Raw genomic sequence first — 14,588 nt, 5'->3', positions numbered from 1 at the left:
GAAACGATATCTCCCAACCTAACAGGTTAAGAACTAATCCGCCGCGGATCTGAACTCCATTTAAGGGTCTGTGCCGCTGGCCAATAGATTGCAGTATGTACAAGGCAGGGTTCAAACTCCCGACACTTGCTTAAGCGAACGAGTGAGCTGACCACTCGACCAACCAAGTTGGTTTCTTCTTTCTTACTTTGACAGTGGTAATCGCAACAAACACACAATAACGAATAACCCAAGTGCCGAACCTGGAACACAGAGTTTGAAGCTTGAAGTTTGAAGCTTGAAGCTTGAAGTTAGAGAGAAGCGAAGAATATAATCGCATTGGATCTGATCAAATTGAAGAAAAATGAGTTTGTTGAGTCCAAAAACGGAGAAGCTGGTGAAAAGGGTAACCATTGTTGCAACCGTCACCGCTTCCTATTTCCTCTTGACCGCTGATTATGGCCCTCAGCCCAACGCTCTCGACCCTGTCTGTAATCTCTCTCTTTCTCTCAGTCAAAAGCTTTAATCTTTACCCTTTTTTTCTTTATTGTTATTATTATTGGATACATGTTCTAGTTTTTCCAAAATTCTCAGTTGATTTTCTGGTTTATGGGCTATTACTTATTAGTTGCAACTTTCATGGCTGCAATTTGGAATTTTTTTTGTCTCAAACAAAGGTCAAGTTAGCTCATCTAATTTGGTGTTGGTTATACCTATTGGATGAATGCTGTTTTCAATTTGAAACTTTATTCAGAATCTACTGGTGAATTGGGGTTTGGACCACCATGATTATTCTACTGGTGCATGGTTCCCTTCTCAAAAACTATTCAAATAATCAAATATCAATACTTTCATTTTTGCAAGTACATGTAATTGCTTGTGGATGAGCTGTAAAATGTTGCACTAATAACTAACTTTGTATATTAGAAACTATGGCCTTGCAATAGAGATAAGTATGTGCCTTTTGTAGTTAGAATGCTGTTTCTAAAACCTCTTTTCTGGTTGTCTCTGAAAATTAATTTCCTCATTTGAGTTCCCTGAATAAACCTTGTTAATAGAGTGCATAGTTTGAGCCCTTGATGCTTATGTGCTTCACGCCTGAATGTCAATACATCAATCTACTATCATTGGATTCTCAAAACCCAAAAGCTTCAGAAAATGTTTGATTTACAGTTTTTATTAAGAGCATCTGTTAGTCTTATTATTTAAGTTTATGTCATCTTCTCTATACTAGATTCTGCCTCACAATTTTATTTGTTATTAGTCTTACTTGTTACTTGTCTTGTCATACCCAAAAGAGTTCAGCAATCTCATCTCTACTACACTTATTTGTTTGGTAGAGGTGCAAAAATGGGATGAAGTTTTCATGGATGAATTCGATACATGAAAGTGTCCACCTGAAATTTATTCCGCAACCAAACCTATCCTTATTAGTAATTCACTAGTCAACATTCACTATCATAGTCCATAGATATGTCTATATTAAACGTTTGACGCATCTACAACAGCAGAATAACTTTTTTTCAATCTATATTGCTAGATTGTTAGGGGGTTAGACATTGAATGAGAATATTTTGTTTTATTTTATTTAGTTTTAAGTCTTTTGTCAAGTTGAAGATGATTTAATTGAAATGCTAATTCCTAACGATTATTTCCCTCTTGTTTCTGATGGAATGGTTTCTTAATGGCAGGTTAAGAAGCAAATACTTTCAGCTCAGAGTACTGTGAAGGAGTACATTTTCGGATCAAAAAGAGAGTCTCAAGAAAATAACCTGGCGAAATTGGACAGCAGCAAGGAGAATCCATGAACTTATCTTCATACTATGATCATAAACATTTGATTCATCTTGATGAGTGAAGGTTTTCTTTTTAGCCATTTGCATATGTGAATTAATGTTGTCTAATAGAATGGTTTAATGACAAGAAATGTTTGTTATACTCATTTTACATGAGAAAGTGTGCCGACTCAAGTTCAGTACCAATGGCATAAATGACAGAGTAGCATCATTGTCAGTTTTTCCATTGCTATACTCTTCCCAACGTCCATTTTCTTTCTTTAATTATGTATTGATGTGTTTCGTTTATCTTTTGTTAACTTTCTTCCCCTTTTATTTGGATCCTGTGGCCTATCATATATAATATGTTTTATGCTCTTTACTCTTACTTTTTCTCTACAACCAACATATTATTTTCTCTCCAATTTCCTTTCATCAAGTAAAAGAAAAGATGAAAAAATATTTCTACTTTCTTCATCCAAATAACGAGATCATAGGTATTTTTTTCCCAGTTTTTTTACTTCTCCAACCCTTTTTTTTTCATTCAATTAAAAGCGTTGATGTCACAAGATTCAAGGCACCAACAAATGAACACAATATCTTGGCATTCCAACAAAAAATAATGAAAATACAAGGCCATGATCAACAAAGCTATTCACTTTTCACACTTTCAACCTTTATAAAATGAAAAAAAAAAATGAAAAATTTTGCCAGAAGTAAGGAGCCATGCTTTAATGAATCAAATCATAAACTAAATTGAACATCCTAACCAACCCAACAAAAAAGGGGGAAGGGGTGTGTCATAACCAACACTCATCCAATCCAATCACTGTTCCTTGAAGTAGTAGTCTTAAAAAACACATTCAACTTTGTTGTTGTGGATCTATGGTGTAATTCAAAGATGAAATCTTTGGAATAATTAATCTTGTGGGGGTGGTGGTTGTCATCATCATCATGCAGAACATAAATCAGCAAGAAAGGTTTGTCTCTGTACAAAGCCTTATTCACTTTTGTTTAGCATTTGAACTCCTCTTAGCTTCAAGTGTTGTAGCTTCTTTAATTGCTACTTGTGCTTCATTCTCCATTCCAAGTCCTCCAAGTGCAACAGATTCAAGATAAAATGCAATATGCCATACAGGGGAAATCACTCTTGTTTGCACTGCATCGTTCAGCGCTTCCTGATACATGTCGCTAATAAGATAACATAGACTGCGTCGTGCATAGACTGTAGGAGAAACCATCGTTCCGGCATCAATGAACTGTGTATAGTACAATTAAGTCACATTTAGATAAATATTGTAGTCCAATTAAACAGCTAAAAAGAATGGATTCAGAAATTCTACCAAAACTATTCCTTTATCAACAAAATATTGATGTGAAACTCTAGTTACCAGAAAGCGGGATATACGACTTGTTTCAGTACTAAATTCAGTACCTTTTGTGATTAAACTATATTTTATAGAGAATTTGCTAAGCAGTGTAGGAAATTGGAATTCAGTAAACGTACACATGCAAATAAGAGAGAACCATGGTAACTATGCTCTAGCTAGAAATTTAAAGCATTACTCACAAACATGAAACTTTCATGCTAACTATGAAGGATTAGGATCCAGTTACCTTCGAATTCAGTAAAAAGTAGTGACCTGTATAACATACAAATGCATGTAAATCATTAAGAGAGCATAAAAACTACCTGTGTGTAGCATTCAATTGCTAGTTTAAAATCTTTCTGCCGGAAAGCAACGTCGCCCTTTTTCTTACAATTCAATGTCTCCTGCATTTGATCAGTCCACATCTGGAATGATAACTGCAGTATCCAAAAAGAGAAAAGCAAACACAAAAGTAAGCATCTTGTCCACTTGTGCATATAAAATATATATATTATATAAATCTTGTAAAAACTTTAAAAGGAATGTAGGAATTAATTAAAACATAATATAGATAAAGAACCTCATTTGCCACTCCTTCATCATCTTTATAGCCAAGTTTTTCCAGAACTTCATGTATGGCAGTCAAGTCCTTTCTTGCACATGCTTCACCAAGTGGAGACAATGAAGCAAAAGTAGCAGCACTATGTGGAATTCCCATCAAGACATCTGAAGGAACCTATAAAGAAAAGATGAGATCTAAATTTTGTTATGAGAAAATAGTAAGGAGTTGTGATATGTTTGTCATTTCAGCATGTTTTATGTGAACATATACTAATAGACAAACCTCTGTTTCCTTTTGAAGAGGAGCCAGTGCAGCCACTAACGATTTCGGATTAGGCCGTTCTCGAGGTTCGTACTGTAAACACCGAGACGCTAACCGCACCAACTCAGTCCCATCATCATCAGAAAATTGCCCTTCCAAACAAGAATCTGTTAGCATCTGAAGATTTCTGTCCCGAATCAAATCAAGGGCCTGCACAAAATTTTACAATACTTATATATGTATGTGTATTAATAACAGTACACAAACATGTTATGTCTTTGTTAGGGAATTCAGCCGGAAGGAATAACTTACATGACTTGGGGGGATATGCTTCCCACTGAGAAGGTCCAGCAAAAGAGTGCCAAAGCTATAAATCACACTTTCCGATGTTACTCTCCCTATGGAACAAAGAGATATATGAAATATTGCATCACTCAGATATTGCAAAATATAACTGGTTGTAAATTTAAAATGCAATACAGATTTTCAACTAATATTGCTGAGTTTGAAGCATTAATAGGCCAGACTAAACAACATTTCGTACCGGTTCTGAGATACTCCGGAGGGGTAAATGCCAAATTTGTGCTGTAACTTTTCCCATCCCTACTATTTTTCATGAGGCCGAAACTCGAAAGCCTAGGATTACCATCCTGAAAGTTTCTAACATTTTTATCTCAATCTAATTATGTTAGGCACGTATAAAATAGGCAAGGCACATAAAGCTTACCTCATCAAATAGAACCCGATATGCATTAAGGTCGTGATAGAGTGCTCGCCCTTTACTTGTACAGTACTCTAGAGCTTGTGCAAGATGTAGAACAACTCTTAGCCGCATTGCCCATTTCATGGGTTGTGTTTCCCCTGGTTTAAGACACAAGAAATAGAACAACTCTTAAGTCGAATCTATTCATGGTGCGCTTTCTAATGTCATTTGAATTGTATGACAAAAATACTCGCATGTTCTTCGAGCACATTTAAGGTGTGCTCAAGAACATTCCTAGCCACTCATTCTTGACGTTTACAGAACTTTTAAACATTATAACTAAAAATAAACTGCACCCATTGGTATCATGTAAACTCCAAATGGAAAATGGTTAGTAAAATGGTGGCTTAGGCACTAATCCAGTAGTAATCCTACATCTAGCACCACCAACAAAACCTTAAACTAAATAAATAAATCATAAATTCAAGATATAGTAATAATATTTTCAAATATGACAAGGAGAAAACATATGCATGGAAGGATTGCTTACAATGGAAAAGGTGCTTTGCAAGTGTTTCATTGGGCATATATTCAGCCACAAGCAACCTTTCATCTCCTTCACAACAACAACCAAGCAAATTTGCTAGTCTCTGGTTCCGAAGCTGACCAACTGATCTTGCTTCCTCCTACAGTTGTTGCAAAAACTTGTTTTGAGTAGGTTAAAACAAAAGGGTAAAAAGAAGGTCTACCATCACAACTTGATGGACATTAGCTTCACATAAAAGATGAAGCTGAAAGATGTTATTAATTATTATCTACCCTTATACAGTCTTAGATCATCAACATGATAATTGAAAACTAAGTTGTGTAAGAAGTCATGGGGGAAAACTTACCAAAAACTGCCGAGAATCAGGCCAAGCATTTCTGTTGAATCGTTTAACGGCAATCCTCATTTGATTCTCCAGCTTCCCTTTATAAACAACATTTGGTGCCTTCTCTCCATGTTCGGATACAATATTCTCAACAGCAAAACCAGAGGTAGCATTCTTAAGTTGCTCTAGAGAAAATTCACAGAACATAGGCCAGTTACTGACCTCACTTGTGTCCTCATTTTCTGGAACAAAAATCAAATAAACATCCATCATAAATCAGAACTTCTTGTCACACAACCAGAACAACACAATCCACTATGGTTATAGTATGATTTTACCCACCGGCATCTGGAGTTTCAGGAACAGATGCCTTAACTTGTGAATTCATACAACATGGAAAGAATCTGGAGCACTGAATCCCCATTCTGAGATGCACAAGTCAACCTTGAATTAACAAAAGCTTCTTCCACTTTCAATAATGTGCCTTTTCCAAATGTGTCTAAAAATAGCAAGTCCCCTTCACTCCACCAGAAGTCTAACAAAACCTTATTCGCTGCCTCGAGATACTTCAATCATGGTCTTTAACTTGTTTTTCCTAATCTCATGTAGTAAGATGTTGGAGCTAGAACTGTCTGCAAATCACTTTAAAAGCTCAGTGTAAGTAGAAAGGTAAAAGGGTATACCAAACAACAATTTTTTTTTTTTTTCTCTCAATACAAACTATGATCCAATGTGATCCTCAATTTAGTACCAAGCCATTACAACAGAATATTCTGTCATGCCACTAACTTCATGAACATTTTGTAGGATCAAGTAAGCACAGAAAATATAATTAACCACCAAATAAAATTCCATAAAATCTAAGGCTACTTCATTAAATCAAAAGGACTTTTGGTAGGTGATCTCACATTCTCTCGTAACCAAAACTAATAACACCAGCAACCTCAGTTTTTGCATTTAAAGCTAATAAAACATGAGAGACAAACATCACACATGAATATGTAACTTCATTAATCCAAAAATGGTTTAAGTAAAAATTAAAACACAAAAACACATGCTGAATGCCTCACTTTTTCATAACCATATAAAATAATACTCTACATACTACTATCTTAGCATCTACCTTCTTATCTGATTTCAGAGTCAACTCAGTTACTCAACAACCCCAGAAATGCAACTCAAGTCAAGTCTTCAACATACAAATATACATACACACAGTACTTTTTCATCCTACTTCAAAAAGCTACTTAACCTTTAAGCTTCTTCTAAGTTGAACCACCTTGAGCTGGAAAGAAAAAAGGAAATTTTGCTCCTTTTTTTCTCTTTCTCTTATTTTTCTTTGTTGATCAAAGTCAACAGCTTTTACAAGATCCACATTTTGGAAACAAGGACCCTCGTTTTGCAAATTGAAAAGTGTAAGTCTTTTCCTCGATCCAAACAAACCCCAATAACCATTTCTTCTCATAAACTCAGCATTTTACCGAAATCACCACTTCTTAGTTCCAACTTCCAAACAGATCAAGTAAAAACATTAAACCCCAAAAATGAAAATTTGCTTTTTTTTTTTTTAATGAGCAAAATCAAATGAGAAATGGAAAAATAATTGGCAGCTAGTTGAGAAACTCGAAGCTGAACTGAAAGATCTGAGGGTTGTGTGTGTGTGAAGAGCAGAAGAAAAAGAAAGATGATGATGGATGATGGAGCTAGCTATATGCTTTTGATTTTTCTAAACAATTATTTTTCTTTTTGTTTTTTTTTTAAATAAAAAATAGTATAATATAAAAATGTGAAAAAAAAATCAATTATTACCGACATGTCATGAGTGTATGTCATGAGCATATGTTCGAAGATCTGGAATCTGCATGTTATTTAAAACATTTTTTTATTGCATGATTTGTTGGCAAAACACATTGTCTTGTGGACTTTTATATATTCCATTTATAATGTTTCTGTTTTAGTTTTTAAAATTATTGATTAATATATATGATAAATAAATAATCAACTTAAATTAGAGTTAAACCCCATTTTGGTCCCTGAGATTCACGGTTTACACCAATTTAGTCCCTGACTTACCAATTGCACCATTTATGTCCCTGACTTTGTGAAAATTGCACCAAGGTCGTCCCTAGCCTCATCTCCGGCCAAATTAAGTGGCTCCGGCAGTGACATGGCACTGAGAAGCCAGGCTGGGTGCCACGCTGGAGTGCAATGTTGGCGCTAAAACTCTGGATGGATGGAACGGCGTCGTTTCATGTTTGTTTAGAAACAAAACCCAAATAACCCAAGTTCTATGATCACTTCATCTTCCTCTTCGTCTTCTGAAAACCGAAACAATGCACCATGAAATCCTGAGTGCTGGCCATTGTATAGGGTTTGAAGGTTGAAAACGTTTGGCTCCGTGGAGTTCGTTGCCACTGTGACAGTGTTGTGCGGACGTTGTTGGTGAAGGAAGGAGAAGCAGTTCATTGCGATCACAGGAAGGTATGTTTGAATTCAAAAAAAATAATGCTTTTCAACAAAAAGAATAGCATCAATGTCTGTGTTTGTTGAAAATTTGATTTTGGTTGATGAAAGTTGAAAGTTTTTTATTATTTGTTAGGGTTTTTGTGTGTAGTGGTGAAATTTTTTCCATGCTCTGTTTTGAATGCAATCTTAGTTGGGTTGGTTGATGGGTGTTTCTGGTGTTTTATAAGTGGTTGAATGTCAATGTTTGTTTTTGCATGTGTGAATCTGATTGTTTAGTTCCTCAATTTGGTTTTTTGCATAATGCAGATGGAGACTTTGATGGATATCATGTTCCATCATGGGGGAACATTTAAAAAAAAATGAAGATGAAATAGTAGTGTACTCACCAGATAACAGAACTTGCTTAGGAGATTTAGACGAGGACACGTTGGATGTGTTCTTCGTAAGGAACTATTACAAGGAGCTTGGGTATGACAACATACTTCAGTGTTGGTGGCTGCCTCCTGGGAGGAGCTTAGATGGTGGACTGAGGGCTCTTACATCTGATGGTGAATTAAGAGAGATGTGTTTTGCTGCACAGAATAATGATGGAGTTGTTGATGTGTACTTTGAGCATGGGGTGTCCACACCAGAGGTGATTGCAGGGAAGGAGGTTGTGGTATGGGTTGATGGTACTTGTGAGGGAGACTTGGTGAGCAAGAAGAACACAAGTGAGGGTCCCGAAGCTGATGGTAACACCTCGAACACAACTACAGAACCGAATCCTATCCCAAATGCAAACCCAAGCCCCATAAACAATCCTATTCCAATCCCCCCTGAAACCAACCCTGTCACTATTCCAAACCCCATTGATGATAACACAACCCCAAATCCAATGCCTGCTAAGGCTCATGAGACAGCCAATCTGAAAGCCAATTCTAATCCAAATCCTAAGCCTAAGTCAAAGCCCAACCCAACATCCATCTTCAGGCCCAATGTGAATAAAAAGCCCAATCAGAAGCCCAATCAAAAGCCCAACCCAAGGCTGAAAACCAAGCTGAGAGAGACTACCAAAGCATGCTCCACAGCCAAAGATAAAGGCAAATGAAAAATGAAGTCCAAACCTCAGTTTTTACCTAGGAGAATTACAAGATCTCAGGCTGTTGGAACATATAGAAGGTCTGCTAATAAAGGCAAGGGAGCTCTTCATGTTGACTTAACTATAAATGGTGATTCTAGTGATGATGATAGTTCAGAGGATAGTTCCTTTAAGCCAATACAAGAACATAGCTCTAGCAGTGAAGATAATACAAGTATGTCCAAACCAAGAAATAAGAAAGTAAAGGACATGAAGAGAGCTACATATGCTGCTGCTAAGACAAGAGAGAACATAATGCAACCAGATGATGCCTTTGTTGAAGATGTGTCAGATGGAGAGGTGGACTTGGGTTTTGTGGGAACTCCAGGGATTGTTGAAGGGTTTGAAGCAGTTGACCCAGGTACAGAATCTGATGGTGCTAATTCTTGGCACTCAGAGGAGATGAAGACTCCTCCTAATTCAGAAGATGAGCTAGAATCTGATGAGGAGTCAGACGAATTTCCAATATTTAGAAATGGGACAAGATTCGGTGAGCTACATCTACAAGTAGGTATGAAATTCAACACCAAGTATGAGTTCAGAGAAGCTGTAAGAGAGTATACTATCCAAGAGGGGAGGAGAATTAAGTTCAAAAAAAATGACAATATTAGATGCAGGGCTGTGTGCAAGGTGAAAGACTGTTCCTGGGTTGTGTATGCCTCAAGGGACTGTGATGACTCATGTTGGCAAATAAAGACTTTCAACGACGACCATACTTGTGCGAGGGAGAACACCAACAGGGCTGCTAATATGGCTTGGGTTGCTAGTAAATTAGTGAAAAAGGTAAGAAAATACCCCAATTTCAAGCAATGCGAGGCTGCTGTGTACTTTAGGACAAAGTGTGACCTTATTCTGAATAGAAATTCCATTGCAAGGGCACTAGCAGATGCAAGAAACGTAGTATATGGGGATGAGAAGGCACAGTATGCAAAACTAAGGGACTATGCTGAAACTTTATTGAAGACGAATCCTGGATCCACGGTGCAGATATGTGTTGAACCTCAACCAAATGGAGACGTCATATTTGATAAGATGTATGTTTGTTTGCATGGTTGCAAAATGGGATTCAAGGCAGGATGTCGCCCCTTGATTGGGCTTGATGGGGCATTTCTGAAGACACAATTTGGAGGTCAGATCTTAGCTGCTGTGGCACAGGATACCAATCATCACATATACGTGATTGCATGGGCTGTAGTTGAAATAGAGAATACAGTCACTTGGAAATGGTTCCTGGAGCTGCTTCATGCTGATCTTGGAGACTACAAAACTAACGGATGGTGCTTTATTTCTGATATGCAGAAGGTAATGTTAACTTTCATGTGCTTTTTACAATCTTTGATTCTCTGGATGTACGTGAATTGGATGGAAATAATGGATGTAAAATTTGTATGTTTTAAATGTCCTCTGAATTCTGTATACATGATGTTGGTTGTTGATATGCACTGTTAGTTAGATCCGAATAGCACAAGGGACCAATCGTGCATTTTACACGTAAGTGAAGGGACTAAATTGTATTAAAACTCGAAAGTCAGGGACTATATTAGGTTCATTAATGTAAACTTAGGGACTGCTTTATGGCACGATAAAAGTTTTTAAGGTCATTATTTGTTTCTGAAATATAGAAGGCACAATTACCTGCAGGGTTTAATTCAAGCTGTCCAGGAGGTAATGCCAGGAGTTCACCACCGTTTTTGTGTTTGGAACCTCTGGAGGAACTTCAACAAACAATGGAAGGAGCTTGAGTTGAGGGGATTGCTTTGGGAATGTGCCAGGTCTACAACATTCCAGGATTTCATCGATAATATGAATAAGATTAAGAGGGTGAACGAGGATGCTTGGGCATATCTCAACAAATGGCCTAGAGAGTCATGGACAAAGTCCCAGTTCAGCCATAGGCCAAAACTGGATAACATTTGTAACAACGCCTGTGAGGTTTTCAACGCAAGAATCAAAGAGGCCAGAAGCAAACCCATCATCACATTACTTGAGGAGGTGAGAATGTTTGTGATGAGAAATATTGCGAAGAATAAGGTAAAACTGGCAAATCATGTTGGTATACTACCTCTTGTAATTCAAAGTCGCCTAGATAAAATTAGAAAAGAATCAAAGAACTGGATGCCTATCTGGACCGGTGATGAAGACTATGAGAAATTTGAGGTTCATGGCCAGCCAACAAATATGGTGGTGGATCTTGGAAAAAGACTATGCACTTGCCAATTCTGGATGCAAACCGGTGAGCTTTATCAAACTCTCTAACTTAATCATTAACATTTGTGTACTTTGAAAACTGTGATTATATTACTATGCATTTGTGTTACTAATTGCAGGCATTCCATGTGTTCATGCCTGTGCTGCCCTTGCAAGGGTAAACAAGAGGCCGGAAGACTTTTGTCACCAACTATGTACTATGGAGGCATACAACAAGACTTATGCCCATCACATTAACCCTCTTCCTGGCCAATCATTGTGGGAGAAATCCTTGTACACTCAACCACAGGCCCCTAACATTAGGAGGAGGCCTGGAGCTTTGACAAAGAAAAGGAGAAAAGATGTTGATGAGGGCAACAATGGTAATAAGAAAGCCAAACCAAGTGGAGGTTTGAAAAGGAATTTGAAGCCATTCACATGTAGGTATTGTGGGGTAAAAGGGCATACCAAGAGAGGGTGCTCAAAGAAGAGACTGGATGAAATAGCTGCTGCTATTGCAGCTGCAAAAGCTGCTGCAGATAAAGCCAAATCAAATGTTGCTGCTTCTGCTTCTAAGGCTGCCCCTCCCCCTCAAACTGATATTGCTGCTTCTGCTTCTGAGGCTGGCCCTCCCCCTCAAACTGATGCTACACCAGCTGATAACCCTCCTGCTGTGGAGATTGACATATCACAACCAAACTACGAAGGATCACAGGTAATACACTTCTCCACGTTACAACAGCACACAAGTATAATTTTTTGTTGTCTGGGCTGATGTGTTGAACTCTTTATCTGCTGTAGGACATAGTAGGACCTGCTGCACCTGCACCACCAAGGCGACAGAAGTTGCCCACCAAAAGGAGGAGCTCACCACCACCTCAATCCATCGGTGTGGATCCAATGCAAGGAGCCAGTGTGGCTACATCTTTCAGATTGCACAACTTTATGAAGTTTGTTCCAACTCCCGGTTTCAAAGTACCAAGAAAAAAGAACAATTCATGACTTTGACATCAGGATGTTTAGGACAGTTCTTTGTTGTTTTGTTAAAGGCAGTTAGTAGATAGTTACTTTGTTTAGGACAACTGTCATAACTTTTGTATTGCCAGCCTTGATAACTATGTTGTGGCCCTTCTTTTGTTTCTTTAATGTTTGCAACTCAAACAGGCTACTGTTTGCTACTCAAATATATTTATCTTTGCTACTTTTGTAATTATGCATTATGCAATTATGATGTTAGATGATCTGTAATTATTTCTCTTTATGATAACCAGTCAATCAAAAACAGGGCATATATCTCAAGATAAAAAACCACCTCTTACTTTCATTCATCCATGAATACATTACATACAACATTGTCAGAACTTCAAAGTCATAATCAATACAGCAGCTACAGTAAAAAACACCACTATGCCTAAGAATTGTATCATAGATTTTTGTGTCCTCATATCAGCTTCCAATTTTCCAATCCTCCATGCTAAATTCACTCTCACTTGCTCATTGTCAACTGCAGTTGCATCCACTCTTCCTTCATGTTCCTCTTCTTCTTCTACATCATCAGCCCAGAGAAAAAATCCACACCATGTTTTGTCCCTAGTCTGAATATGAGATATCATAAGAAGGAAAGAACAGAAAACAACTAATCAATTTTTTTTACCAAAAACTCACATTGTAATTTGGACAACCGAAGAAGGGCTTATCTGGGTTGGTAGTTGTTCCGGACCAACGAAGCACCGGCCGGCAGCCGCACCCACACCGCTCTGGTACCCGCGATGGTCTGTTCCTACTCCGCGTTCTCGTCGTTGATCGTGTACAGCTTCCTTGACCTTGGCTCGCACACCCAATCATGGTTTTCTTTGCAGTTCAACCAGTAGGATCAACGAAGACAATGAAGAACGTTGCTGGGCAGAGAGAAGAAGATGAAGAGGGGTGACAATGCCATGGTATAAATTGGGATTAAAATTAGGTATAGGGACCACATTGGGTCAAACAGTTTCAATTGCCACCTCAGCTTGCCTTTATCTACGCCAGCCTGGCTTCTCAGTGCCATGTCACTGCCGGAGCCACTTAATTTGGCCGGAGATGAGGCTAGGGACGACCTTGATGCAATTTTCACAAAGTCATGGACATAAATGGTGCAATTGGTAAGTCAGGGACTAAATTGGTGCAAACCGTGAATCTCAGGAACTAAAATGGGGTTTAACTCACTTAAATTAATCGAGTGATCAGTTCACTTTAAAGCGTTAGAAGTTCGAACTTGTCTTATATATACAATAATTTATTGGCCAACAACAAATTTTTAAATAGAGTTCAAATCGTGAAATTAGTCAACTAAAAAAATATATAATAAATAAATAGTAGACAATATACAAAAACTTATTGTAAAAGAATCTCATGTTTAAAATATTTGATCTATTTCAAGATTAAATTATACTAACATAATTTTAAAGAAACAATATATTTAAATAATTTTTTATTCATTAAATTTTGTTATAAAATTGGTTATTGGATTTAAATTTTATATTATCTAGCTAATTTGTATAAATTAATCATTTTTTGTGCCTATTTTTTTTTAACCAAAGCTAGAAAGACTCAAATCCGTAATTTTTTAAGTGAGTATAAGAAGACTATGTCATTTGAGTTATACCTTATTGGCCATTTTTGTACTAATTAAGATTTATTTCTTATATACTTTTTATCTAATTTTTTATTATCACAATAAGTCAATAACTCTTATAATAGATAACTATAATTCTCCAATTAAATCAATATAAAAAATATAAATATATTATTTGTAAATTAAAATTAATTATTAAAAAGAACTTTTAACTTCCTCAAAAAGTTAATTGATAACTTTTTGAAAAAGTAGAAATATATGACTTCTCCTCCTCGATAAGTCATTCTATCATTATCGTAAAAAAAAGACTTCAAAACAAAAAAAATCTACTTTTATTCTTGGCTCTAAAAAGATACTGAAAAGACTGGTCTCTCATCACCATTTTCACCCAAGGTTCCATCTACTAGAAATATTGGCCTTCCACCATCATTTTCACGTAATAATTTATCTGTTGAAAATATTGACCCTCCACCACCATTTTAAAATAATGTTCCATCTGAACCACTTATTGCATATATTCCTTCTAATTTTTTTTATCATTTTACCACTCTATTTTTATTATTAAATTTGTATTTAATATTGTGTGTGGTATAAAATCTCAGTTTTAATTTTATTTTTCTCCCATGTGATTTTATTTTTATATAGCTGCTATTATTTTTATAGTTAGTTATAATAAGTTCTT

The 14,588-nt window shown here is 36.7% G+C and overlaps 3 protein-coding genes across 4 annotated transcripts; 1 reads left to right on the top strand and 2 right to left on the bottom strand.

Annotated features, from left to right (window-relative positions):
- The first annotated feature begins 215 nt into the window (after positions 1 to 215).
- LOC107472330 (uncharacterized) lies at positions 216 to 2,063 on the top strand. The gene is made up of 2 exons (XM_016091855.3): positions 216 to 466; positions 1,671 to 2,063. Exons 1-2 carry the CDS (start codon positions 344 to 346, stop codon positions 1,785 to 1,787), a joined length of 240 nt encoding a protein of 79 aa, XP_015947341.1. The 5' UTR covers positions 216 to 343; the 3' UTR covers positions 1,788 to 2,063.
- Positions 2,064 to 2,342: 279 nt separating this feature from the next.
- On the bottom strand, positions 2,343 to 7,190 carry LOC107472327 (serine/threonine-protein kinase BSK3). Of its 2 annotated transcripts, none has more exons than XM_016091849.3 (11): positions 6,775 to 7,190; positions 5,865 to 6,154; positions 5,544 to 5,764; positions 5,201 to 5,336; positions 4,675 to 4,808; positions 4,492 to 4,597; positions 4,260 to 4,345; positions 3,969 to 4,157; positions 3,705 to 3,860; positions 3,448 to 3,561; positions 2,343 to 3,013 (listed from the first exon to the last, which is right to left on the bottom strand). In XM_016091849.3, exons 2-11 carry the CDS (start codon positions 5,944 to 5,946, stop codon positions 2,759 to 2,761), a joined length of 1,479 nt encoding a protein of 492 aa, XP_015947335.1. In that variant the 5' UTR covers positions 5,947 to 6,154; positions 6,775 to 7,190; the 3' UTR covers positions 2,343 to 2,758. The 2 variants fall into 2 exon arrangements, with proteins under 2 accessions (XP_015947335.1, XP_015947336.1); XM_016091850.3 differs by having other exon boundaries at positions 6,646 to 6,780.
- Positions 7,191 to 12,572: 5,382 nt separating this feature from the next.
- LOC110277497 (uncharacterized) lies at positions 12,573 to 13,489 on the bottom strand. Its single transcript, XM_021134618.2, has 2 exons — positions 12,958 to 13,489; positions 12,573 to 12,887 (listed from the first exon to the last, which is right to left on the bottom strand). The coding sequence occupies exons 1-2, from the start codon at positions 13,135 to 13,137 to the stop codon at positions 12,648 to 12,650; spliced, it is 420 nt and encodes a 139-aa protein (XP_020990277.1). The 5' UTR covers positions 13,138 to 13,489; the 3' UTR covers positions 12,573 to 12,647.
- Between the last annotated feature and the right edge of the window lie 1,099 nt (positions 13,490 to 14,588).

The sequence above is a fragment of the Arachis duranensis genome, chromosome 2, assembly GCF_000817695.3.
Source record: "Arachis duranensis cultivar V14167 chromosome 2, aradu.V14167.gnm2.J7QH, whole genome shotgun sequence".
Taxonomy (NCBI): domain Eukaryota; kingdom Viridiplantae; phylum Streptophyta; class Magnoliopsida; order Fabales; family Fabaceae; genus Arachis; species Arachis duranensis.
The sequence above is the reverse complement of the archived record's forward strand: the minus strand, read 5'-3'. Positions and strand labels throughout refer to the sequence as shown.

Coding starts and splice junctions, on each gene's coding strand:
- LOC107472330 (XM_016091855.3), top strand. CDS start 344: ATGAGTTTGTTGAGTCCAAAAACGGAGAAGCTGGTGAAAAGGGTAACC. Junction 467..1,670: donor AGCCCAACGCTCTCGACCCT/GTCTGTAATCTC, acceptor TCTTAATGGCAG/GTTAAGAAGCAAATACTTTC.
- LOC107472327 (XM_016091849.3), bottom strand. CDS start 5,946: ATGGGGATTCAGTGCTCCAGATTCTTTCCATGTTGTATGAATTCACAA. Junction 4,809..5,200: donor TGCAAAGCACCTTTTCCATT/GTAAGCAATCCT, acceptor GTCTTAAACCAG/GGGAAACACAACCCATGAAA. Junction 3,861..3,968: donor CTCTTCAAAAGGAAACAGAG/GTTTGTCTATTA, acceptor TTTTCTTTATAG/GTTCCTTCAGATGTCTTGAT.
- LOC110277497 (XM_021134618.2), bottom strand. CDS start 13,137: ATGATTGGGTGTGCGAGCCAAGGTCAAGGAAGCTGTACACGATCAACG. Junction 12,888..12,957: donor TCGGTTGTCCAAATTACAAT/GTGAGTTTTTGG, acceptor TCTCATATTCAG/ACTAGGGACAAAACATGGTG.